At 37.8% G+C, this 27,877-nt stretch overlaps 1 protein-coding gene across 2 annotated transcripts in view; it reads right to left on the bottom strand.

Moving 5' to 3' along the window:
- Positions 1-265: 265 nt before the first annotated feature.
- Positions 266-27,877, bottom strand: part of SMG1 (SMG1 nonsense mediated mRNA decay associated PI3K related kinase) — a 95,311-nt gene continuing 67,699 nt past the window's right edge. For both annotated transcript variants that reach the window (XM_059898193.1, XM_059898194.1), the window contains 24 exons: positions 25,886-26,132; positions 25,216-25,445; positions 24,074-24,322; positions 23,443-23,581; positions 23,251-23,360; positions 22,904-23,122; positions 21,464-21,654; positions 20,563-20,735; positions 20,134-20,413; positions 19,398-19,670; positions 18,935-19,169; positions 18,547-18,773; positions 15,792-15,942; positions 15,507-15,696; positions 14,838-15,307; positions 13,051-13,188; positions 11,561-11,713; positions 9,940-10,119; positions 8,989-9,216; positions 8,003-8,214; positions 7,734-7,840; positions 6,453-6,632; positions 6,268-6,374; positions 266-3,958 (listed from right to left, as the gene is read on the bottom strand). In XM_059898193.1, the coding sequence (XP_059754176.1) occupies positions 3,881-3,958; positions 6,268-6,374; positions 6,453-6,632; positions 7,734-7,840; positions 8,003-8,214; positions 8,989-9,216; positions 9,940-10,119; positions 11,561-11,713; positions 13,051-13,188; positions 14,838-15,307; positions 15,507-15,696; positions 15,792-15,942; positions 18,547-18,773; positions 18,935-19,169; positions 19,398-19,670; positions 20,134-20,413; positions 20,563-20,735; positions 21,464-21,654; positions 22,904-23,122; positions 23,251-23,360; positions 23,443-23,581; positions 24,074-24,322; positions 25,216-25,445; positions 25,886-26,132 (4,767 nt within the window). In that variant the 3' untranslated portion in view covers positions 266-3,880. The remainder of the gene's footprint in view (positions 3,959-6,267; positions 6,375-6,452; positions 6,633-7,733; positions 7,841-8,002; positions 8,215-8,988; positions 9,217-9,939; positions 10,120-11,560; positions 11,714-13,050; positions 13,189-14,837; positions 15,308-15,506; positions 15,697-15,791; positions 15,943-18,546; positions 18,774-18,934; positions 19,170-19,397; positions 19,671-20,133; positions 20,414-20,562; positions 20,736-21,463; positions 21,655-22,903; positions 23,123-23,250; positions 23,361-23,442; positions 23,582-24,073; positions 24,323-25,215; positions 25,446-25,885; positions 26,133-27,877) is intronic.

Raw genomic sequence — 27,877 nt, forward strand, 5'->3', positions numbered from 1 at the left:
GAGATGGTGATACTCTTACCCAGGCATAAAAAAAAAGCAGGAAAAGTGCAATAAACCCTTCGGGTTCATAATACAGTGAATTTCCTTCCCCAGTGTTTGGAAAATTTATAATGCTAGCTCTTCCCCATAGGAGGAATATTTCTAATACAACCCAAATAATGAAAAAATCTGTCACTTCTTTAAATGACCCTTACATTAACATAGTCTACCTCCTAGATTTAAGGGGAGGGGGAAAGTCCTAGCTCTAAATTACTGGCATTTTACAATCTCAAGATACAGAATGGAAGGTCATTGGTTTTCATATTTATCTGGTTTTATGTAAAACAAAGGTACTTAAATGTGCTAACAGAAAAGCGTTCGCTGATTTTTGATGTATACGAACAGAAGCTAACAAGGCTAATTGTAGATGCTTTCTTTAATATGAAAAGAATTGGGAGAAAAGAAGAACCAGCTTCTTTGATTTTAGTACTGCCAAAACAAGTAAGCCCCCAGAGTAATCACAAATATGTGGAGGAAAATAGGCCAGGAAGACTTTTCAATTCAAAGTACTGCCTATATCACCCCAAATTTAAAAGGACCTAAGATTGCACATCAACTCTAATATTTGGCTGCACTTGCATTGCCCTGCTTGGAATTTTTTAATGGCTCTTTCCTTAAATTTCACACATCAGAACCACCACAGTTAAAAACAAAAGCAATGCAGATAACATCAAACACTGGACAATATAAAGAACACTACATACTAAGTTTAGGTAATAGAGGCAAGTGTTAAGGGCAGAAGTGATGGAAGTTTTTCTTTGTATTATAAACCCTCACCCTGAACCTGGGGTTTGGGCTCTAAGAAAGCAATTTAGGGAAGCAGATCAAGAGCTTGATTCTCAGTTCTCACACAGAAACCTCACATATCTCAAACAACTCACAAGTGTCAGACACAAAAGAATCTTAATAATCATCTAGCAAACTATGTGAAGAATTCATGACCAGAAATAATGAAATACTGCAAGACACACCAAAGAAACGGAGTAAAAGAGAAATACAGACAGCACCATAAACTACTAAGCCTCCACAGCTTTACAGATAAATCAACTAAAACTCAGGCAATTCTAGAAAATTAAAGACAGCAAAACACTTAAGATAAACTTCAATTTCCAAGGGTCATAAGTTATTGTGTACCCCCTGAATCTTAGAGAGGGGAAAAGAGAGAGAGCGCACAAGAGAGACAGGGGAAGGGCGTGGGGCGGGAGGGAGAGAGAGCAAGAGGAAGGGGAAGGGGAGGGAGAGGGTGAGAGGGAGGGAGAGAAAGAGAGGAGCAGAGCCCTGGTTTTCCACAGGTGTTTTTGTATAATCAAAAATGCATGACTTCATAACCACAGCACTCTGAACTTTACATTATTTTACAAGATAATCACCAAAATATAGCCTTGTCTTCTCAATTTGCTGTTATCACCAAGGCCTTTTACCTCTGATTAAATCTGACTGTTGAGTTCTCTTACAACAGGTCAAAATGATAAGGCTACTTGCCAAATGACCGCCCAGAAGAAGCCAAACTGTACAGACTGGGGGTCTTGCTGTCCAGAGTGCGGTGAAGAGCAAGCTTTGAAGTCACCAGTTATTCCTATCTGCCCTACAACCAAGCATGGATATGCCACACTATTCTCTGAGGGACCATTTTAAAGTAAAAGTGATGGATAATTTAGCAGAGACACATGTTTTTTACGTAAAGCTGTTTTATTTTCGCTAGGATAAGGTGCCAGGTACCTCTGAAGCCTGAAATTCACAGGCAATAAAATTAACCTATTTCATTTCTCTTCTTTACCAAAGAAGAAGCAATTTCTGAATACTACCTATGGGGACAAACTAGTGTGAACTGGTTTTATCACTGTGATAAAAGTTTTTCCTTGTGACAAAGAATGTTGTTGAAAGACTGTTTAATCTTGAGAGAGAGTAGAGGTAATCAAGTGATGAGTGCAATAGCCTCTAGGAAATAAAGCAGTGTGCAAAACACAATATGGCATTATTATTCCAGATAGGTTGTTTTGATTGTGAAAATAAGGTTCAAGATAAATGAAGAAAATAAAATTTGATGCACTAGGTTCCTTAACTTGCTATTAGACACATGGGGGTATTCAAAGATACCACCTTTCTTGTAATACCTGTCAAAGTATTAAAAGAGCACTGATACTGAAATGCATTCTCCCATGAGTATTTAAAGATTATATATTAACGTGGCAATGAAAATACAGGAAAGGCCAGAGCTATGTGGAATTTTTCCTTAATACCTTTCAAGTTTGTCTGTGAAGACTGGCAACTAGAAAGTGATCACAGTGCTAATCTCTAAAATGCAGGAAAAATGTACTCAAGATTTTAATCATGTTCTACTTTGTGTTGATATGTGATTTTAGGAATCCTATTCTAGTCTGTATTTTGGATCAACTATTGAGCTTACACAGTCAGTCAGTACTGAAATGCAATGCTAAATTTAAGGAAACCCTGATCATGAATTCACTACTGAACAGGAAACTTAAAATTGTGGAAAAAGTAAAGTACTTCACACATTAATAACTGAACTTAATAAAAGATGTTGGTGGTTCTCACTTTTGCTGATGTTTCATGTATATGTCCTAAAATGCCAGGTAAACTAAAGCACTTTTAATTTACATCTTGTAAATTGTAAATTAAAAGTATCAAATGAGAAAACTGAATTAAAAAAACATTTCACTCTACCTCCACCAGAACATCACTTTATTGTTAATCTGTCATCAACAATGTAAAACTCTAATAGGTACTCTATCCTGGTTTTTAAAAAGGTAAAAGATTACATTGGATTAGCTACTTTCTATGAAAGAAACTACAGCAATCACAGAAGAGGGAAAATTTGAACGACCTCCCAAAAATGTACACTATAAGCGAAGGGGAGTGTACATTAAATCAAATGTCTGTTAGATTCATTACTTTTGAATGCACAGTGACAATTCTAGAAACTGTACATGATAGAATCACAGAAATGACTTAAATTATCAGAATTACATTTTGTATGTGATCACCAGACCTTTAAACAATCCTTGCATTTTCCATGTTATTGGTGGTTTTGGAAAAATTTGTTTATCACTCCAAATATTAAGTTGTTAACAGCACTGAGATGGAAGAATATGAAATATAAGGATTGAAATAAAAGTGAATGTGAAAGATGGCTGGCTAATCTACTAGATCAAGTAAAGGGGGATGGGCAGATGGTGAGGGTTGGGGAGGAGGAGGATGGGGTGGGTTTTTTTCCCTTCATTTCAGAAGTTCTTCCAATGTAGTGTTATCTGTTACATAGCTCTCCTTCTTCAGTCCATTTCTGAAATTCATATCGCATACCCTTTTTGTACTTACTGGTCAACCCAACCAGTACTGTTGCCAAGCAACAAGTGTTATGCAAGAATCTGAACGCATCAAATCTTCCTTGGCTGTGTCGCGGCCCCAGTTTTCTCTGTTTCTGAGCGGGGTTTGATTTTTCCTGGATTGTGCACACAGGGTCAGGTGGAATGGAGTTCCAAATCACTCTGTGCTCCGCGGCATCCCGATTTCTTTCTGCAGCTAACCTCCTGACACGTTTGCAGCTGTTCTGTGGCAGAAAGACAATCTCCGTGTTCAGGCGGTGAGCTTTCTTTCTTTCACCCTTGACCCTGGGGTTGCAGGCCATGGTGTTGGGCGTATCCCTGAGTGCAGCTGTCCTGCAGGATTCACTTCCTAGCGCACCGAGATTTCCTAGGTTTCCTCAGAATAAGCCCCCAGTTGCATCACCACCGACTGTGGTGTGGCTTTGGATGCCTGAGGCTGAGTTGATTCTGGTGGATGTCTGACCTCGCTTAACCAGACTCATCTACTGTCTTGCCATTCATACCCAGGCTGTCCAACCTTCATACAGCTGAGCCAAGTTATCTAGATTAGTTGCTTCCTTAATGACATAGTCAACCTGTAAAAATAGGCAGGATAGAATTAAAGCCATTTAAAACTTGAAAGAACATGGCTCATATATGAGTTATATGAACTGTTTAGGAATAAGTTCCCAAATTAATTACCCAAAGATGTGTAGTTGTCATGGTGGGAAGAGAAGTTAAGTAATCTGAGCTTCCTTCATAATTCCATAACTTACAAATGTGTGTCTTGGGAAAGTCACAATCCCCTTTGAGCCTTATGAATCCTTAGATGAAGAGAGAGCGCCACTGACCCCACAGGTGCCCTTGGGATTAAACATGTGAATTCACTGGGCAAATGCTTAGGTGTATTAAAAAGTGCCCAGCAGATTCTGAAACAGTTTGGTACTCAGCAAATATCTATTGATTCTTCTTTTTTTTTTTTTTTTGGTGGGGCCGCACTGTGCGGCATGTGGGATCTTAGTTCCCCAACCAGGGATCGAACCCACAGCCCCTGCAGTGGAAGCACAGAGCCTTAACCACTGGACTGCCAGGGAAGTCCCCATATCTGTTGATTCTGACTCAGCTAAATTTTCTTTTATAGTAAGAGATATAATCGTTATCTCTATCCAGAGCACCCATCAGGGTCCAATTATATCATAAATGCGCAATATAAGGCTGCTGAATTGTAACCTACACCAAAAGTTGTATGCAAAGAACTCTATACTTACCCCACTCCTGTGAGCCCCTTAACTTTTGCATATAACATTTAATAACTATCAGAATAAAAAGCACAATAGCCAAGCATTCTTTAAAAAGATGGACAGAGACCTAAGATGCACAGTCATGAAAGCACACAACCCATTAACCTACCAAAAAGTTTCTGAAGTAAGGATACCCATGGATCCAGAACACCATCCATGGTTTTTGACAAACTTGACAAACTCTCTCTAAAGAATGAGTCTTAACCAAGAAGAGCTTAAGCTTAGATCCTATACAGAGATGTAACAGTGTTTAAAAAAAAAAAAAAAAAAAAACTTTCCTTGCTGATATTAAATTTGAATTGTGGATGCCCAACCATTAAAAAATAGGACATTCACAAGTCTCAAATTTTTACCCCACAGAAGAAAAGGCATATGTGTAATGGAGAATTCAGGAGAACACTACCCTTGACCAAGTGATCTAACTTAACAACAAAGATAACACAAACAGACACATGCCCCTTGATGTAAGATTCTAAGAACACATCATTGGCAAAGTATTCTTGCGAAAAATGTTGATTCTGAATCTAATTATGAAGAAAATATCAGACAAATGCAAACTGAGACACATTCTGCAAACCAAGTAGTCTGGACACATCAAAAATATAAGTGTCATAAAAAAAAAGAAAGAAAAAGCTCTGGGAACTGTTCTAGACATTAAAGGAGACTAAAAGTAGAACAAGTATATGAAATTCAAGATAAGCCTTGACTAAATCTTGTATGAGTTGGCTGGGGGAGTTGGGTTGGTGGTTAAGGAGAGGCGGGCTAAGTAATAAAGGACATTTGAAGATAACTGGAGAAATCTGAATATGGACTCAATGTTGGATAGAAGTCAATGTTAACATCAATGTTAAGTTTCCTGAGTTGATAATTACATAATTATATCATAGCTATATATTATTAAAATGTTTTGGTTAGGAGACAAAGTATTTAGGCATGAAGTGTTACAATGTCTGCAACTAACTCTCAAATGTGGTTCTGAATATCTGTGTGTATGAACACACATACACAGAAAGATAAGGCAAATGTTAAGAAAGCATCAACAATTGGTCTACCAATTCTAGGTAAAGAGTATATGAGCATTCCTATATTTCTATATGTTTGAAACTTTTCAAAATAAACAGCTATAGGGAAAAGAATTCATTCTTGAATTTATATATACAATTTTAGAAAGACTAATGATAAAATTTCAGAGTAATAACTTCAGACAAACTGACACCCAAGAACACTTTATAGATACTACTTATTTATACATACTATGACACCCAAAATGTCATCCTCATTTCATTCAAAACCTTCACACAGCCCTCTCTAAAATGCAAATTAACTGTCTTCTGTTGGAGGAGAGAGGGTCAAGCCACACCCCAAATTTTTGTTAAAAGAGAACTGGGAAGAAAGGAAAGTGCTAATAGGGTAGAGTCAGAGTCAAATGCTGAATGTTTGACAATCCTAGAACTGTGTCACTCAAAATCTTCTGAAGCCTATAAAATCGATTTAAGTTCCTTATTTCTTGATATATCACCAAAGGATAGGGGTGAGAGGATCTTTAAACCTATACTGTTTCAGCAGCATTAAAATGTGTAGCTCAAGTTTAAAAAAATGGTCACCTGTTCAGCAACTGACATCCTCCTATTCGGATCAACATCTCGGCCCTCTAACTTGGCTTTCACTCTCTTCCACACGCTCACTGCATATGAGTTTCTCTCCTGCACAGCTATGAAGCAATGGAAACGTGTAAGTCAAACCACCACTTGGTATTAATATTTAAGGTATCCTTATTCTGACTAATTACCTTTTCCAGTTTTAGGGTCTCTGACAGCCTTTTTAGGACTACAAGCAACACTCTTGCCAGTTCCTGGAACAGTGCTTGGTGGAGTATCTGCTGATGTAGCTAGATTTTTCTGAACCAGCTTTCTAGCATTCTGTGACATGACATCAGGCTGAGTCTTCTGGCCAGTGTTGCTCCGGACTGCTACAGAGAGAGAATTGGTAGCTCAATTTACATGTACACAGAAAATGAAGGAGCAGGGCAGTGCTCTCTCAATCATCACCTACAAATGGACAGCCCTGATACCAGATGTGATTTTACAACCTTAAAGTCCTTATCCCTTAAAATAAAAACTCTCCTCCTAAAAATACAGCCTAAACAGCTAGATATTCAGATATAAATTTGTACAATGATGCTCACGAGTTTGTTGTGGCATTAAAAAACTACAAATATCTTAACTGTCCAACAATTAATACGGTAAAGTCATAGAATGGCACATTAAATCTTGCCATTAAGTCATTTTTTAAAAGATTACTTAATGATAGGGAAATTATCAATTTAATATTAAGTGGGAAAAGGCAACAAAAGTTGCATTTACAGAATGATCCAACTTGTATATGTGTGTGCATGCATATAGAGAATTCAACAAATACATAGTGGTTTTACCTCTAATTGTAATGGAACTATAGATTTTCCTATTAATTATTTTTCTGTATTTTCCTAACAGAATATATTTTATAATCATAAAATAAATTATTTAGAGAGTATCTGAACACATGATATTTTTACTCTCCAACAATAAGTACTTTTAAAATTAAGCCAGAATTTGTTCAGTTTGAGATATGGCAAGAGTTTAGGGAAACACTTTATTTATTTATTTTAAATAATTAATTTTTTTAAATTGGAGTATAGTTATTTATAATGTTGTGTTAGTTTCTGTTGTACAGCAAAGTGAATCAGTTACACATATACATATATCCACTCTTTTTTAGATTCTATTCCCATATAGGTCATTACGGAGTACTGAGTAGCGTTCCCTGTGCTATACAGTAGGTCCCCATTAGTTATCTATTTTGTATACAGTATTATGTATATGTCTATCCCAGTCTCCCAATTTACCCTTCCTCCCGCTCTCCCCCTTTCTACATCTGTGACTCAATTTGTTTTGTAAATAGGTTCATTAGGGAAACCCTTTAAAAAGGTGATGACTAGAAACATATTAGACACTCATTAAACATCTTAGCATCTATGTGTAGATTATTAACAGGTCAAGATTCAGGTTCTTCTGAAGTAGGGGACTCTTACCTGCAGCAAAGGATGGCTGATAAGTAGCAGATGACGTTGGACTCGAACATTCATTTGTTGCATCGGTGACTAAGGGTGATGCAAAACTCACTAAATTATTATAGACACTGAAATATAAAATAAAATGGCTCATTTATGAAATGCTTTAGCAAATAGCTACTTATAAATATGAACAAAACTGAAAAAAAATTAAATGAATTAAATAAACAAAACTTACTCTACCAGATGTTTTGCTTATATTTTAAATTCAGGCCGGAAGGCATTCTTACCTCTGACTTTGTGTTTTCAGTTCTTTCAAGGTGGGAGTTATTTCCTGGAGCATTTCAACATGTTCTTGACTTCGAACCTGACCCATAGCTTGGACTAATGTAAACAGCACTGTCTGAATGTTGTCTTGCCATGATTTATATTCACCCAAGAACTGCCTAACACTGTTCTCATAGGGAACATCTTCACCATCTGCCAGAGCAGCTTCTTCATCCTAGAATCAGTATGTTAATGATCAAGAAAAACGGTATTTGCTTCAGCAATTACTCTTAAGACCATCACCTTTTGGATAACAGGTAATAAGTGTTTTTCAAATACCAATGTGTTTATAATATGCTTATTACAATTTAACTCCTTTTCTACAGGAATCTTGTTTCCAGCACAAATAAAAACTCCAATTAAAAACAAATCCAGGGAATGCCTTGGCGGTCCAGTGGTTAGGACTACACACTTCCACTGCAGGGGGCACGGGTTCGATCCCTGGTGGAGATCCCGCAAGCCACGTGATGTGGGCAAAAAAAAAAAAGAAATCCAAAAAGTAAATGATTTACTGTTTTGTGATGATGAAGTAATGCAGCATTTTCTGGGGATTCAGTTTCCTTACTGTCTAGATTCTGTACGATACTGGAGGGAAGATATTTCATTTATTTTGGAAGCAAGCTATACAAGTTTGGGCAGGGAGGCGGAAGAGAGGTCGGAAATCTAAATACCCTGTGAGACTAGGCTCAAGTTTCAGCTCTACTATAAATTATATGACTTTGGATAAATCAATTTCTCTAAGCCCCGGTTTCTCTGTGAACAAAATGAGAATACTATTTATACTTACTACCTGCTTAAAAAAAAATAGTTGATGAAAATACAAATTAACTCAGTGACAAACAAACTGGAAATATGACCTGAGAGAAATTAGGGTTTTTTCTCATAAATAAAACTATTTGTAATTTTATAAAAGGGGGGAGTAATTATGTGTCAACAGTATTAGTCTTACCTTGGCCATTGCTTTCAGGAGATGTTTGACGTCTCCAAGCTGCCGGTTATGACCAGTGAGCACAGTCTTTATATTATCAACCAAATTCTGAATTGTTTCACAGACCGTTTCTATCTGTTGCTCTTTCTCTGTCTGAATTGCTCTCTGAGTAGACATATCCTGGGTCAGTTGTTTGTGTGCTGACAAAAGCCATTCAGAGCTGCCAATAGGATGTTCAAGACTCGTGTCCTAAATAGAATAAGCATTTGTTTGATTTTAAGTATCAGCCAGAATAATATAAGGTTCTTTTCTTCATCATCATCTCAGAAGACATTCGCAACTCAAGCCTCGACACAAAGAACCTCAGTTGCTGAGTCATGAATTAATTATCTACAAAAGAGTACTTGACGATAATTTAAACAATCTATAAAATACAGACTAAGATTTTTATCTTTTCTGCATAATCATACAGGGCATAAATGTTTAAAGTTTAAAACCTAAGACAATGTATCTGGAATAACAAAGGTGATCCATATCCAGGAACCTAAACCCACTGTAAACCACTCTTTAAAATGAAACCAGAGTCTCCTAATACATAGTCTAAAGCCTTCCCACAAAGTAGAAATGCCGAATTTATCAACTTGATAATCCAGCATTCATCTTCCACTAGCCCTCTGTCTGCTACCCTACTTTCAGTGCATCTAAGTCATTTGCTACACACTGTCTTTCTCCTCCCCTCCGAACCTCCACAGTACTTCCAGTTGTAACTGAGAGTTCTTTTCACTTCTTCATTCAGTGTATTATTTGTGTAAATCAGTTCCTTGGGGGCTAAAAGCAAGATTTAATCATCACGGTATCCCTCATAACATCTCATATACAGTACATGCTCAATAAATGTAAACTAGTGAGTGAATGTATTAAATTGATTTTAATCACCCAATCTCTTCAGTCCCACCAAGATTCAAGACTTACCACTCTCTGTAATAAACGAAGCTCTAACTCAGAGACCGAACTGTTAAACTGTGATGCAAATGAACACATTTGCTGACACCGTTTGATTAGTTCAAATAATGAGGCATCCAGGTTTAAGGCTTCTGCAGTTCTAGTTCGTAAACTTTCAAAATGAATGATATTGCTGCAGAGGAAAGTGACCTGTGAAGATGAAAAAGAAGAGTGGAACCATCACAATGAGGAAAAAATTTGCAATTAATGAAACAAAAAAATACGACCTATTGATTTCCAGAATTCAGGACCAGGTCCTGAAAACGTATGAATGTATGACTCTTGTGGGAAACAGACCTACTCCTTATAAAAGCTAAATAAATGAACATTTTTTGGTTGATGCTGTTAAGACTGAGATGGCCAAAAGCACCTGAGTACAATTAGGTAAACATTATCTTCTGCACGATGGTTTTTTAACAGAAATTTTACTCCATAATAAAACTGTTATCATATTCAGCTGCAATTTGTTCGTGCTGTGTCTGAATTCCAATCTGAAATGGTCGCCTTCTGCTTCTACTCCTGCCTAACTTTACCATAAAGATCAGAAAACACTAACTGGATATTTGACAATATTAAGCACATCTTTAAAGGTACAATAATAGTATTGTGACTGTGTTCCTAAATAGTTCTCATTTTTTTAAAAAAATAAATTTATTTATTTTTGGCTGCATTGGGTCTTCGTTGCTGAGTATGGGCTTTCTCTAGCTGCGGTGAGCGGGGGCTACTCTTCGTTGCGGTGCACGGGCTTCTCACTGCAGTGGCTTCTCTTGTTGTGGAGCACGGGCTGGTTCTAGGCGTGCAGGCTTCAGTAGTTGTGGCTCACGGGCTCTAGAGCATAGGCTCAGCAGTTGTGGCGCATGGACTTAGTTGCTCCGCAGCATGTGGGATCTTCCCGGACCAGGGCTCAAACCCATGTCCCCTGCACTGGCAGGCAGATTCTTAACCACTGCGCCACCAGGGAAGTCCCAATAGTTCTCATTTTTATAGATACCTATTGAAATACTTACAGATAAAATGATATAATATTTGGGATTTCCTTAAATATGGGATGTGAAGGAGGAGTAGGAAGTATAGAGAAAATAAAGTAGGACTTAAGTTGATAATTATTAAATTTTGGTAATGGGTATATGGGAATCATATTAGTCCAATTTTGCACCTGATTAAAAAGTACATAGTAGTTTCTGTTTGTTTGTTTTTTGCTCCCAATCACAACAAAGTTAATCCACAACCTCTTGGCAGTACCCAAGGTCCTAAGACATTTTATTGCCATGTGGAAAAAATAACATTCAAATCTTTATAGTTGCATATAAAGAAAATCTTAGATAAATATGGAATTAAACTCTTTATTTTCCAAGAGGCTGGATCCACCTTCTATTTAACTGGGAGGTAATAAGGGTCTAGGGAAATAACTGGCTGTGAGCTCAGCCTAAGGACGCCCCCTCTTTCTCCCTCAAGGCCTATCAGTCCTTCTTCCCAGTGCTGTGAACTAGACGGTGGCTCTCAAGCTACTCCTAATTATCCCACATGTAACTTCCAATCAGTTATATAACCCTGTAACAGAAAACAAAATGGCGCACATGAGTGCCTATACCTGACTTGCTCTTTGGCTCTCTTTAAGGACAAGATTTCTTCTTTCAGCTATTGTTGCTTCAAAATCTTGTAGTACAGGTGTCAGTGCAGGGTTGGCACCACCTGCCCACTTGAGTCGCTGTTCAATACTTGCTTCAAGTGCTGCCAGTTTCTCCTATAAAAGCCAGCAGAATCTCAGTGAAAACGACACTCTTCACTTCCTGTCTGTTGAGCATTTTATATAAATACAAGAGATTCAAAAGAAGTAGGATGGGGCATAAGTAAATTAGAAAACATCTTTAACAAACTGTCACCTTTTGGAATTAATCTTGATTTCACGCTGAATATTTAAGGCTAACATGTTTCGGATAGGTAAGGATTGGCTTTCAGTTTATTGTCTTAAAATTTGCAGAAAGAAGTTTCATTTTCATATAAAACAGTCCTTAAAACAAAACACCTGCTACACCACTGCACTATATGTGCTATCTACAAGAAAATCCATTTATACTTTTGATTGTGAAAGATGAAAATCAGATTCCCACAAATGCAAAAATTTATGAATAATGGTAAAAATACAGCCAGGTTATCATGACGAGGAAGATTTTATATAACAAAGTTGCTTCATTATTTATTCAACGTTTTGAGCGGAGGAATTCACATTCATAGTCTCTCTCTCGCTCTCGCTCTCCCCTCCCTCCCCTATTTCTTTCTCTCACACATATACACTCTAAAATCAGAAAGGGCATGAGTTCATTCTCCTAAATTGAAAACTAGGACTAACATGCTGTAGAGAAAAGGTATTTCAATCCTCAAAGAAGTGAGCTCCAGAAAAGTTTTATAAAAAAATTTTAAAATATTATAAAAGTGATTATACTTGATTTTATACTAATATTAATCTATAAAAAGAACAGAAATATGTCAGTTACTACTGAGTGTATGAGATATAGGAATACTCAACTATAGAGAGATACATAAAGCCATCATCAAACCAGTTTCTCTTATTTAAAAAAGGAAAGCGAGATTAAATATTTTGCTGAAATGACCAAAAAATAGTCAATAAAAATGGTTTGGAAAAATGTTCTGCTGCCTTTGACATCACAAAATTCCATTAACTAACTGCACAATAGAAGTAAGAAATGCCTAAGCTTCTTGGATATTAATAATAAGCCAAATATAACTGCTTTATATACATTTCAGAAAACAAATTTGGTATTCAAGTTTTTCCCATTACCAAGGTCCCCTTAATGTGTAAAAGCATGGTAATATCAAATTCATTAAAAACTTGAAATATTTAGTATGTCTCTATTCTTGGTTCAAAATATACTGCTAAGATTCAGTTACTTTGGAGGGTAAGAAAAAAAGATATAAATTAAAAATAAAAGTGAAAAGGTATTATGTTCCTGTGGCTTAGAAGCCAAGGACAGAATGAACAACAGAGCACTAACACTTCACCACAGTGGAGGTCATTTCTAAAAGTAAGATGTGCCAGAAGGAGGATCCGACAAAACACACCTGAACTGTTGCAATTGAAGTTTCAATCTGGCTCAGAGTATGGAGTTTCTTTTTCATGCTGGTTAAGATGGCAGAACGAGGGGGAGGAGTGACCGACATGGCTTGTGGTCTGTTGATAAGGAGATCTTCATGCTGCCACTGTTCAAAGAAAAAGAAATGTAATAAAATAAGCAGGAAAAAGGCCTTTAGATAAACAAGGGAGGGGAGGTGTGATTTAGGACTGGGGGAAGAGGGAAAAAACCCAGCTGCAGCAAGGTGGGGTGAGCAGGGAAGAATAACAGAAACACAATAAAAGAATCAACCAGGTGGAAAATTTCCTGAGGTAGAGAATGGCTGATAAATTTCTTGGATCACTGATATGCAAGATTTAAATAGTAATTCTGAAGATGTTTCCTAGTCTAAGTAAAAATCTGCTATACAATCCCCCTAAAATATAATCTCCAGTTAAGAGGTTGGAACAGGCATGGTAGGGGAAGAGTTCCCCAGCACGGAATTAAGCAAGTAACTGAAAGAAGCAATGGCAGCAGTCACAGAAGAAAGAATTCTCCAGAGAACCTACAAGCGACAGAAAGGCATAGGTAACTACTGACAGAGGATCAAGCCATCCTGTATGCTGTAAGGTGGCCCCAGAAGGCCCAAGGGACATTTGGGTTAAAATTTAAAAGTTACATTGTGCTTACAGCTTAAAATATGTTCAGATGAACAAAACTGGAAGGATTTTGATAATGTTTTCCATATAGTTGTCAATTTTTTAAGGGAATAAACTCTAAAATGTATTAAATAATAAACCTTTTCAACATTGTATTTTTTAGAAGTAAAATAAATACCAAAAAATCCCAATGTGCTAGAAGGACTGTTAATATATAATAAAGCAACTTCAGAATTTGAATAAATTACTTTTCTTGTGAGGTAAGAAAACAGCTAATGATAAAACTGCAAAGAGAAGGAAATACACTGGTTCCATGCCCCACCAATTCCACTCTTGGGAAGTAGCTTCAATATAAATGATACAAAGTAACCAGAGTTTGTGCCAAAACAGATCCCAGGATGATGTAGTCCCCCAATATTACTCCACGAGTTACAACTTGTCTGAAGCTACTGACAATATTGAAGCCTATATTTGAAATAAAGAAGAAAAATAGCTATAATTTATACTGTGCTTAGTGTCTTACACAAATCATCATTTTTAACCCGCATAGTCATCAACATTTTAGAGAGCATACTGTCCCCATTCTACAAGTAAGGAAATCAGATCTTAAGGGAAGTTAAACTTAAGTTCATATACCTGAATCCAAATCCATCTCACTCCCCCAAAGCCTGTCATACTGCCTCTAAACAAACAAGGACAAAAACAGGCTTCTAAAAAACAGTTCCCAAGTGATGACCAATGTATGCACAGAGCTTAGAGAATCAGGGAAACAGAAGTCACTTTAGAAATAATTATGTTAGACAGTACAGAAGGCATATCCACCTAACGAATAAATTCAACTGTTAGAAATTACATTTACAAGTAATACTTAATGATAACACTAACCATACAACTCTGTTGGAAACTAATTCAAAGGACACAAACCATGAACACAAAATGATCTCAACTACGTAAAAGAGAAACAAGGAATAATTGGAAAGACAGCACCGAAATGCTAAAGCATTTCGGTGTTTGATCTGGGCTGGCACAATTCAGGAAGTTTAAAATTTTCTCTTCTTTATACTGTTCTGTATTAATTCCCCCAGTTTTTCAAATTCCTACATTGAGGAAAAACCCCTTTATAAAGAGAAATACTAACTTGAAACATGGCGATATGCAGCTGAACGCGCTGTAGGCTTGTCTTACAGGAGGAGATGCTGGTCTCCAGCCTGCGCACCAAGTCGTGCTTCTTCCAGGCAGTGTCGTAGGAGCTCGCCAGCACGGTCGCCCTGTTCATGACCAGCTGAGAGAACTTCCCGATCTGGATGTTGTGCTCCACTGCTTTTTTACACAGATCATCAACTGAAACTTTGCTTTCAGCACCAAAATCCTTTGCCTCCACTTGAGCAATAATGTCTACCCCTAGAGCACTGATGAAGCTGCAGAGCGTGAGGCCCAAGGCTTGGTTCGGGAGTCCAATCAGGAGCTGCCGCACAAAGTCAGCTGTGAATGCTTTTATCGGTTTGGCCATCTGGTCTTCACTGAAACAAGAGTTTCTAAAAAGGGTTTTCACATTGACAATCTGTACAGGCCCATTTACAGTACTCGGATCTTCAAGTGAACTTGATCCTAAAAAAGGAAATTTTTCTTTCAGTATTTCATGCAACACTAAAATAAGGTAATAATGCTGCTTATTTAAAAATCTGAAGATTGCGTGAACTTAGTATTTTAATTTAATTTACAATTAAATTAAGCCTACTCTATCCTGTCCCCCTCCAAAGTACTACACAACTAAACCCAGCTTGTTTAAGAGTGAAATATTTATTACCTGACAAAGTTTTAGAAAAGGTACCACAGAGCCTGAAGAACTCCTTAATTGTCTGTAGTCGTTTTAGAAAGAAAATCTCTTCTAGCACCTGTCGGTGATTATCATCATCAAAAAAATTGACTTGGGTGCTCCTGGCTTCCCTTATAATGTCAATCTTTCGCCAAGCTATAGGGATTTCCATCTTATTTAGCTATGTAAATGAAAGAAAAGCAAGTTCACTTCTCCACACACTGAACAACTACTTTCCTACACTTGCATTATTCATAAAACCAGGTCAATATTTACCTTTTCAACTAATAAGCCAAAAGCAGTCTCAACTTGGGCAAACATGCCATCAAATGCTACCAAAAGCATCTGGCCAGCTGACATTTTTGGTGTTTCATCAACTGAACCATTTCTTGGTTGGATTAATTCACCATATTGAGCGTGAAGTATTCTAGTGGAAAAGAAAAGGGAGTTAAAACCCTTGCTGAAGAGTATTAAATTTTGGGGAAAACGTAATATCAACAAGTCTTACAGCTAGTGTGTGGAGTCTAGAGAAAAAGTCTCTGTATGAAGGAAGGAGTGTTATTAGCCATCATTAATGTGAGTAAATTTTATGCAAATTTGAACTACCACATTTTTAAAAGAACTATATAAAATATTACAGTCTCACTTTATACACAGAATGTAAAATAATATAAAATGCCAATATTTTTTTAAAAACGTCGAGAATCACACAATTCTAAAGCTGGTGGACCTAGCAAAAGTTGTCAAGTATGTTCACACTACTGTCACATGGCAGAGCCAGCTACAGACAGTAAATGAAAATACCTATCAGTTTTGGCATGCTGAGTTTCGAATAATGCACAGTTTGAAGGTAGGTCTTCAGAAATTTGCCTTTCACATTATCATTAAATTAAGAACTTGCGTAGTGTTTACATATCAAAGCACTATTCTAAACATTTTATATAAAAAAGCAAAAATACAATTCCCAGTACCTATGACTACTATCAGTAAAACTAATGTTAACTAGATTTTCAACTTTATCACACACACATAAATAGCTATAAAACTATTAGGAATTATTAAGAGAATTTAAAATTTAGGCTACCCGAGAAATTTCTAATGGAAAAAGAGCTGCATGATGGTGTAAAGTTTTCCTTGAGATTACCAAAAAGTTTCTCTAACACAAGATACACACAGGCTGTAACAGAATCAAACATGAAGTCTGTAACCCAATGCATACATGGAAGTAAACATTCCTCCATTTGACAGTAAAGGGAATCTAGATTAGATATTAAGGGAAAATAAGGGCTAAAATTTTGTGAGGAAGAAAAGTGTATAGATTTAGCATCTAAGTTTTAAAATAATGTTAGAAATTTTATGATAAAGCTCTTGTGCAAACAATCTAAATCACTATTTAGCTTACATTTATGTTTATGCTATACTGATTACAGTTATTTTTTAAATTTTATGGTAAAACAACTACAAAGAAACAAGAAAATAGGAAAATTCTGAATGCAACATAAAAGAAAACATTAAGGAGTTGTTACCTTTTTTGGTGAAATAAGGGCACCATAAATTAAGAAAAATAAGTTTACATTTTAGATATATACTTCCTGCAGTTTAAGAATGAAAAGGTATTTGCTTCAAAATAACTGGAGCAGTACAATTTAAACAAGATTAAACAGGTGCAAAAAAAAAGAGAGAGAGATTAACCAGGTACAGATAATTACTGAAGTTGGTAAAATGGAGGTTCATTATATACTATTCTCTCTACTTTCTTGTATCTTGGAATTTTCCCATGGGAGGAAGTATGGTGGGTCAATTCATTTCTACTCTCTCAATTATACCTTCTGAAGGGAACTGGACATCAGAATGCCAAAGAAAGAGGTCTTGAGTCATGAAGCACAAAGGGTAGGGCTTAGCTTTGGGTACAGTGCATGGCTGGAGAAACTGCCCAACCTCTACAGGTTCCAAAGTCAAATTGTTACCCTAGATTTTAAGAGTCGAGAAATACAATGTTCAATACCTAAAACAAACTTATAAAACTTAAGCTAACTTAAAAGTGTTCATCTGAAATGAGGTGTATACTCCAGATGTTTCCATGGAGTTCCAAGGGCTGGCTTAAAAAATACCACACTCTACTTTGTGTGTGTGCACATGTATGGTGAAACTACAGCCCTAAAATAATACATATATGTATGTGATAAAACTACACACACAGACACACAAACAAGTGCATGTGTAACTGGTGAAATCTGAGTAAGCTCTGTGGGCTGTACCGATGCCAATTTCACAGTGTTGCTACTGTGCCATAGGTATGCAAGATGCTACACTGAAGGAGGAATGAAGGCTACACAAGACCTCCCTGCACACTTTTTTTTTTAACACAACTTCCTATGAGTCTGTAATTATTTCCAAATAAAAGGGTTTTTTGTTTTTTGTTTGTTTGTTTTGGCCATGCCTCAAGGCTCGCAGGGTCTTAGCTCCCAACCAGGGATTGAACCCGTGCCCTCAGCACTGAAAGCGCAGAGTCCTAACCACTGGATCACCAGGGAATTCCCCCAAATAAAAGGTTTTTTTTAAAAAGACATTACTTATAAATGCTTATATATATATATCTGCTCTGAAAATTAAAAGTAAGCTTACAGGGCTTCCCTGGTGGCGCAGTAGTTGAGAATCTGCCTGCCAATGCAGGGCACACGGGTTCGAGCCCTGGTCTGGGAAGATCCCACATGCCGCAGAGCAACTAGGCCCGTGAGACACAATTACTGAGCCTGTGCGTCTGGAGCCTGTGCTCCGCAAGAAGAGAGGCCGCGATAGTGAGAGGCCCGCGCACCGCGATGAGGAGTGTCCCCCGCTTGCCGCAACTAGAGAAAGCCCATGCACAGCAATGAAGACCCAACACAGCTATAAATAAATAAATAAAATAAAATAAATAAAAATTAAAAAAAAAAAAAAAGTAAGCTTACAGTAAAATAAGAACTCAGAAAACTTTTATCTGGCTACCCATCTCTTTCACAAGAAAAGAGAACACAGCTTAGCATTCACTTGCCTGGCAACATCGATGTAATGAGCATGTGTTTCTTCCTCAAGTCCCATAGCTGCATTTCTTAAATAGGCTTGAAGAGATTCAACTAGAGTCTGCAGAGGAACACCATCAGTTGTCTGCTCAATAAGACTGTCCAGTTCATGAAGCATACTTTCTAAGGTGTATTCTCCTTTCATTAAACATCTCAGTGCTTCTGGAAATATGATTTGCCGGAAATTTGAATTCAATTCCTATAAATATGTGAGAAACATATTTTAATGCTTTCTGAGTTTAGAGAAAGCAGCATTAAAAGGGAGGAAGTCAAATCACTTTTTGGACCCAGAGATGAAAAATAAAACGTTCAATATCTAAAACAAACTTCTAAAATTTAAGCTAATTTAGAAGTACTCACCTGAAGTGAGGTGTATACACCATTAGCTAAGTGAACTGCCTCAGATGCTTCCATGGGGTTAGGAATGTCTAAGTCTTGTGGCACTAGGTGACACTGCTTCAGTAACTGAACAAGGCACGTGACATTTCCACTCATACTGCAGAGCTCCTCCAAGAACCAGGCTCCATCCCGAGAAGTCAGATCAACCAGCTGCTCTCCAGCACTCGAAGCTGCACCTTCCATCATTAGGTTACGCCTAAAAAACGAGATAAATATTTGTACAGTGAAACTGACTTAGCTAAACACACATAAATGGGATACCTCAAAATCTGAAAGGAAATAAAGCAGTCTTACACCGAGCAAGACTAATGAAAGAAAAAGGATATCTTAAGTTTGGGATCAAACAAAAGACACATGAACTCTCCATAAGCATCAATGTTCGCAAGACAATGAAATGGTCTCACTATGTGGTCAGCTAACTCACCTTGTGAGGGTACAAAGGGCAGAAATAATAACACTTGCTAGACTCAAAGATCCTTCCTCTCCATTCTCGTGAAGGAAAACTTTGATACAACGTTCAATTTCTTTCAACTGATCTTCACAAACAGGTACGGTGACAGCTTCCTGTTTCAAGCGTTCCACCTGTCTAATTAGACGGCTGTTTATGTCTGTTGCGTACCGCTGCAGGGTCATCTCAGTGGCAGTGATGAACTGACACACTGTTGGGGGTGGCTGGGGCGCATACTGCACTTCGTATCTGTAAACAGAGAAAGAGGTGCTTGTAAAGAAAGTTCACGCCTTACAAAATACGAAAAAAGACAATATGGAATACTGCATTTGATCTTCAAACCTTGAAGAGTAGAAATCATTATTTCCATTTTACAGAAAAGGTCTCGAAAGCGAAAGTAACTTCCTAAGGAAAGTAACTTCCTAAGGTAACTTGTTAGTGAGCGATAGAATCAGTATTTGACTTCAGCTCTCTTTACCCTGATCCGACCATGCTTACACTGGGATACATTTTAATCAATTAGGAAAAATACTGTCTTTTAAAGGAAAACATGAGCTCAAACCCTCTTAAAACCAAGAGAAAAGTGACTCCATTCAAATTCCATCAACCATTTCTTTCAGAAAAATAAAATACTATGCAATTAAAAACATGAACACAACTTTGCTTCTAGTCCCAATGAGAAGTAAAGAAAATTGAGAGTGATCAAACTTACTTCCTGTAGAGTTCCTGACAGCGCTCTACTGTAGTGTTACAGATGAGCTCTTCCATCCAGGTTTTCCATTGCTCAATTCGATGTTTCTGAAATATAGCCTTTGGATACTGCAGAGCTACGGTTGCGTAGTGATGCAGCTGCTCCAGACAGCCTCGCAGCACCGAGCGCCTCTGCTGCAGGAGGGTACCGACTTCCCCCTCCAGCTGCTCACACTGGCTAATCAAGTGGGCCTGGCCAGCATTCTGCAGAAAGGCTGTTGCTGGCACATAGCTTGGAGGACCTTTGGGTAAAAGATAATTATTGATCACAATGAAACCATTTCAAATCAGCAGTCACTGAAAGGGAGTACAAACCAGAACTCCACACATGAAAACAACAACAACAAAACCCACATGCTCACATGTATATCTAAAATAAGTCAACCCATACCAAGGTCCATTTGTGTGCTTATCTCCTGAAGCAAACTTGCCAGCTGTGTTGCTTCTAAATTACTGAATGCAGCCTGATAATGTGTTATCCACTGTTCAAATTCATTCAGCTTCACCTGGATTGCTTCCTGAACAGCTCTTTGCTGAGTCTGTAGTTGAGTGTGTTCAGAATACCTAATGGAAGGAAAAATTTTTGATTGCTCTTCTTTCTTCTGTGTACTTTTCATCACCCTGAAAGTACATTTTGCTTATACTTGGACTGGCTGGTAAGCTCCTTTTCAATCTTGAGGGCACTGCTCAAATGTCCTTTCCTTCTCTGGTTTTTCCTGACCCTACAGAGTTCCCTAACTACACTCACAACATTTTAAATAAAATTCTACCACATTTGCCAGGGTTACAAGTTATTTGAAGTATGGAAGACTGAGACTTGATAGGTCTTCGTTATCTCAGCGTCTCCGGCAGTGTTTGGCACTTGTACATTTAACCACCCTTCACTGAGCTGGGCAGCCACTCTGTGCAAGGTTCATTCACTTAGATCACTTTTAGTTTAAGCTCAAAAAATGCCAAGTAGACAAGATCCACTGTACAAATGAATAAGGATTCAGATACAAACTGTAGAGAGAAAACCAAACCCCAGGTTTTCTGAATCCAAGTTCAGTGTTCTAACCCCCATGTCCACCATCTCCCATAGTTACTCAAACATTTAAATTAAATATAATAAAGCAGAAAATTTAACTGAATTCTGCTTTATTAACACTTTGAAACTGCAGTTCTTGGGAGAGCTTTATTTATCTAAGTTGCTGCAATAATTCTAATTCAAGTTGACAATGTTTACACAAAAATACAAAAATTATCCTTAATGGCATGTCTTTAGAAATAAGAGTTCAACATTTGTTTTAAACCTGTGTTGCAGAGTATGAGAAGGATGATCCACTCCTTCAGCTCCTTCTAGAAACTCTATTTCTTCCAACAGTTTGCCCTGCAGTTTTTCCACATCTGTTAGTTGCTCTTGCAAGCTCAGGTATTCATCTAAACTGCTGTCCAGCTTGGGAAGTACAACCAGCATCTCGTCCCTATTCTTAAACCAGTTCACCTGTAAAAAAACATTATTAGGAAGATTCTTATATAGGGCCGACTGTGAGATATGATGATGTCTGTCAGAAGGATCATGTTAGAAGGACATTCTGAACATGTTACTCTACTTAAATCTCAACAAAGCCGGGGTGTGTGTGTGTGATGGCATCAGCCATATTTTTACAAAGATAACTAATGTGGTCAATTCAAACAGCCATAAATGAAGACTCAATTCCACAATAACATGCAGTTACCACCACGCCACACAAAACAAGATGAGCATCACTGGCTACCACGATATTAAAATCAAGAAGGAGGGAGGCTATCCAAGTAAAGAACACTTAAAATCGTCATTGGTAAACACTTTTCAGTCTATTAAAAAAGGTATAATTTTTTCAAATCATTAACCCACCTCCCATGTATGAGAGTGACTGTGTGTCTTTGCATGGGAGTATTTCTTAGTGAAAGATCACAGCAAACTGCGCCTTACTTTGCTGCCATTTCAGTATTATACACTACAGTCGTATAAAACCAATTTTTAGAAAAAGTTTCACTCTTGGACTTCCCTGGGGGCACAGTGGTTAAGAATCCGCCTGCCAATGCAGGGGACACAGGTTCGAGCCCTGGTCTGGGAAGATCCCACATGCCACGGAGCAACTAAGCCCGTGCGCCACAACTACTGAGTCCATGTGCCACAACTACTGAGGCCCATGTGCCTAGAGCCCGTGCTCTGCAACAAGAGAAGCCACCACAATGAGAAGCCCACGCACTGCAACGAAGAGTAGCCCTGTTCGCCGCAACTAGAGAAAGCCCATGCACAGCAACGAAGACCCAATGCAGCCAAAAATTAATTAATTAATTAATTTAAAAAAAAAAAAGAAAAAGTTCCACTCAACTTTTTTATGGACATGTTAACTTTTTTTTTTTTGGCTGTGCCACACAACTTGCAGGATCTTAGTTCCCCGACCAGGGCTGGAACCTAGGCCCCGGCAGTGAAAGCGCCCAGTCTTAACCACTGCACTGCCAGGGAATTCCCTGGACATGTTAACTACTTTTTTTTTTTTTAATTTGGTTGCATCAGGTCTTAGTTGTGGCAGGCGGGCTCCTTATTTGCGGCATGCATGTGGGATCTAGTTCCCGGACCAGGGGTCGAACCTGGGCCCCCTGCATTGGGAGGGCAGAGCCTTAACCACTGTGCCGCCAGGGAAGTCCTGGACACGTTAACTATTAACCAAAAGATGATGATGAATTATTATCATTGGCCTCACCTTAATTTCAGCTACTCTCGAAGAAAAAAGGCTGCGAGTGATCTCTCGTTCCATCTCTCTCTTGCTCTGCTTGCTCTCGGCCTGCTGGCCCCCTCCACCATAGACGGCACCAGCAAACCCGGCCTCACCCCCAGCTGTCCAGTCCACCAGGGGGTCATACACAAAGGCCTCTAGCAGCGTCAGCAGAGTCTCTCTGCCACGCCGCATAATGTGTAGAACCTGTTTTCAGAAGACTTTTAATTAAGTTTTGCCACAAGTTTCCTCATTAAAATGTAGTTTTTCATTCCAAAGGATTTGTTGATTTAAACAAGTACACTAAGAGGTGTAAGAGAAAAAAAACCACATACCTGCTCACATGAAAGCCTAAAAACACCTTCTACTCCAGTTACACCCAGTGCTGTTTCAATGTTCTGTGTCATTCGAAAAGGTACTTTCTCAGGAACTCTAAGGCTTTTTCCTTGAAAAGATAAATCATTATATTTTTGTCCTTTCACCAAAATAAATTCGACCCTCATATAAAAAGTCCACTTTAATTTTACCTTTTTCAAAGCAAACATTGTAATCTATGTGAACAACCTCTCCAGTCGTCATATCTATGAGAACATTATCCAGATGTCTATCTCCAAGGCCAATTATGTATCCGACCATAGACATGACTGCAGTAGATCTGGCATAAGACTGAAGAAGAGGGGATGGGGGAGCAAGTTAAGCATCATTAGCAAATTTCCTTCCAACATGGACTTGATTCTCTAAAATTTACAAACCTCCATAATCCTACTCCCTTATTTCTAAATAAATAGCTAGCACTCTTCAGGGATGCTGCATGTGGTCACAGAAACTCTGCACTGAGCAGCAGCATACGACACTGGTCAGTCCTACTTAATCATTATCAGAATGCAGGATTTAAAAAAACAAAACAACTATTCTTCAGCCTCTCTAGTTTTTCCCTTTCTAAAGTTTTTATTCTCCTTTTCATTTCATCCATAATCCCCTCCATTCTGCCTTCATACAGTCATGGCCATGCCTCATAAAAATAAATGTAATATAAGATTCAAATGCAGGTCTCAAACTACCAAGTCTGGAGGGAGGCAGGAGGAGGGTGAACAAGACAAGACAGGAAGCAGGCAAAGAAACAATAATACTGATGATAGTCTAAAACAAAACACATACCTGTGTGACTCTCCACCATTCATCAGGGGTGGTGCAAGATGACCAAAGCTCTTTAGCAAGGAGATTTGGGGGCGTGGCCTCCATTAACTCTTCTAATACTGCCTTCATCACATGAAGAGGCCAATCCCGTCGGGACACATCCAGACTAAGTCCAACTGCTTTCAAAGCAGGACTAATTTTACTATAATAAAGTTCACTAGGACGGGGTACAATTCCAGGATTCTGAGGAGTTTGGTAGGAATCTTGGGCCTTTAAAAAAATTTTTTTAAAGAAAAGATCAACTTTGTTTAAATAAGGATAAAGATTACCTTGAATATAAAGCAGTATTTTAAAAACTGGTTTTTCAGCGGAACTCTCTACTTAGCTAGCTAAATCTCATCCATCAAATAGCCAAGTTGTCTGGACGAGGCATCTTTCTTACAATCTACATATCATTTTCTTAATTCGGTATTACTACTTTATTGAAAACTGTCTACTGTTATATTTTCTTGAGGTTCAATTCAAGCTCAACATCCAAGTTACATTCTTCTTTGTAACATATAATTCTGTTTAAAATTTATCACTCATTTATTGCACGTATTTTATTCTTCACCAATATGACTTAATCAATGTAAAATTAACAACAGATATTCAGAAACACCTTAGACAAAAATTTAAATAGCCCTTCTCTAATTACATCTCCAATTTACCCCCTCAGTAATTGTTCTGTAGTCTCCTATGCCTACCTAAAAAAATTTGAAGCCTTTCAAACTCTTGCTCCTTCCCATACCTACCCTACTTAGATTCATTTTATTTGTCTAGATGTTGGAACCTGAAGTTGTGACTGTTTAAAAATTTATCTTCTTATCTGTAGTACTTAGTACTACTCCTGTCATATACACTAAGCACTCAGATACTTAGCTAAAATGAATTCTAAAAAACTGTTCTAAATCATAATAAATTTCACGGGTACAAAATAGGATGCCACAGTGATTAACTCCAAATTGAAAGTTGTGTCTACTCCTTCTTTAACTCTTATAAACTTGGAAAAATCCTCAAGGGCAGTAAGACTAGAAATATGTCACATATATCAGAGAACAGACTAATACATATACCTGTTTATTAACATTCAAATAAAAGCACATATTTTAATTTTAATCAACCTTTTGTGCTTGTAAGGCAGCTTCCCGTTGTTGCCATCGTTTGTAAAGACCAAATAAGGGTGTGGCTCCATCCACCCACTGGATTAGGCCTGATCGAGTTCCTAGTGGTGTTACAGAATAGTGTCGAGCATGGAAACGGGGTGTTTCCTGGCGATTGATTGTAGCAAACATAGTATTTACAATAGACAGAAATTGCATTATTCTCTCATCCAGATGTAAATCCTCCAATCCTATGGAAACAAAATTAAAGTAGCTAGAGTAGGTGACCAGATGGGGTGAAGTGCAATGGGATAGGACCGGAAACATACCACTTTTTTGTGTCCCTCTCAATTAGCAACAGCAGTCAAGAACTGACAGCCAAAGAAGCACAATGAGAGCATTAGAGAACATTCTATTCAGTCACAAGGTATTAGATACTAGCATTATTAGCTGTACCTCAGTTGCCCTGCTTGTATAAGTTCATAAGCAAGAAGAGAGGAAGCAATGGAAAATCACACTACACAGCCTCCAACCACTTCTATCAAAATACAGGATACTCCGGGCTATTCACGACATACAGATATTCACCTAAAACAATCCTAACACACACACACACACACACACACACACACACACACAAACACACACACAGTGTTAATAATCAGACTAATGTTCTTCTTTTAAATCCCACCTTTAAAAAGATAAGGATAGCTCTTCCCATCTGATCCGAGAAAGAGAAGTTTCTTTGGCTTCGTTTTGGTAGGTAAGATTGTGATGGTTCCACCCACACTGTGGATTGTGACAGTGTCTCTGGCTGAGACTTCTCCAGGAAGAGCAATTTCAGTGTTAGTCATGGCAGCCAGCCACGGGCTGATTTCTTCAAGACGCAAGATGTAACTTGCACGTTTCTGTGCTCTCTGTTGCAAACTCAGCATTATCTATATTTAAGATAGGAAAAGTTTACAGTACCATTACAACACTTATTTTCTTCTACATTCAATCTGGCTTAAAGATAAATTTAAAATACAAACACCTCTTGTCTAGTTCTTACATTTAATTTGATGTTACATATTTGGGCCATCCTGGGAGGGGAAACACTGGTGTGCTGATATGCTCTAGGTGATTTCTACTTTGTTCAGACCTCTCCCACCTCCTCTGTACAAATATGCAATGAAATCATAGCAGATGGAAAGAAATCACTACTGTGATCACAAAATTCAAGGCTTGTAGCATATTCCCCACTGTTAAGTTATGTCCAATCAATGCCCAAACAAGTCACTTCAGTCCTTGCAATAGAGCAAAAGATATAGCCAGCTATTGGCTGTCAGGTAGACACACCCTTAAGGAAGCCATCTGAAAATGTGGTAACAATTTAGAGCTCTGACTACTTTAAGTATGCAGAAAAACACACAATCTCTTCTAATAACTCACAGGAGTGGATCATGTATAGCTGTATCTCTACTTGTAGCTAACTCAATAATCTATACCTGATTTAATGAACTCTGGGCTCTGCTTTCATGTGAAAATTTTTAAATCAATCTTTAGCAACATTTGTTCATAAAAGGAAAAAGACAACTGGAAACACCTCAAGTATCCACTGACAGGACAAAGGATAAACTGTGGTATTGTCCCATAATCTATCAATGTTCAGCTGTATACAAAATATGGATGACATTAAAAAAAAACAAAAACAAAAACCTAATGCTGATCCATCAATTATGGAAGTGGTAAACACATGCATGTACATACAATATAATCTCATTTATATGAAGCTCAAAAACAGGAGAAGCTAAACAATATACCATTTAGAAATGTATCAATAAAAACTGTTTTTTTAAAGTAAGTAATGATTAATTCAAAATTCAGAGCAGTGGTTGTGGAAAGGGAGATATAATTATGGAGGGACATAGGACTTCTAAAATTTTTCTCTATGACTTATTTCACACACACACACACGGGGTTTTTAAAAAGTATTCCCCCTGGGAAGGGGGTGGGGGTGGGGGAAAGACTGGGATCAGCAGATACAAACTAGTATACATAGGATGGATGAACAAGGCCCTACTGTAGAGCACCGGGAACTGTATTCAGTATCCTGGGATAAACCATAATGGAAAAGAATATGAAAAAGAATGTAAATCTATATATATAAAAGAGTCACTTTGCTGTACAGCAGAAAGTAACGCCACATTATAAATCAACTATACTTCAATTAAAAAAAAAAAAGTATTCTCCCTGTCTCCTCCTCTGGATTTCTTGGTTGATTTACTGAGAAGAACACAAAGAAGCAAGAAACTACTGCTGGAACACGAGGAAACAAGTTTTGGCTAGGCCACACATAATAAACTTCATCCTTCATGTTAGTGCTCTTATCTTGTGCTTCTAAGGCATTTCCCCTGAATTTAGCATTTCCTCTAGTTTCCTCTACTTTGCATTTACTAGTTAAAGTCAGGTGTACTTTTTGTCTCTACACTGTATCTTTTAATAGTTTTTTCATTACTAAAGCTAAGGAAATCAGTTAAGAGCAATATAGGAAAGGGATAGGGAAAGAAGGGATAAGAAAAAAAGCTACAAGGTAGCTTAAATAGGCTCCCCCGGGCTTCCCTGGTGGCGCAGTGGTTAAGAATCCTCCTGCCAATGCAGGGGACACGGGTTCGAGCCCTGGTCCGGGGAGATCCCACGTGCC

Source organism: Balaenoptera ricei, chromosome 15 (genome assembly GCF_028023285.1).
Source record: "Balaenoptera ricei isolate mBalRic1 chromosome 15, mBalRic1.hap2, whole genome shotgun sequence".
Classification (NCBI taxonomy): Eukaryota; Metazoa; Chordata; class Mammalia; order Artiodactyla; family Balaenopteridae; genus Balaenoptera; species Balaenoptera ricei.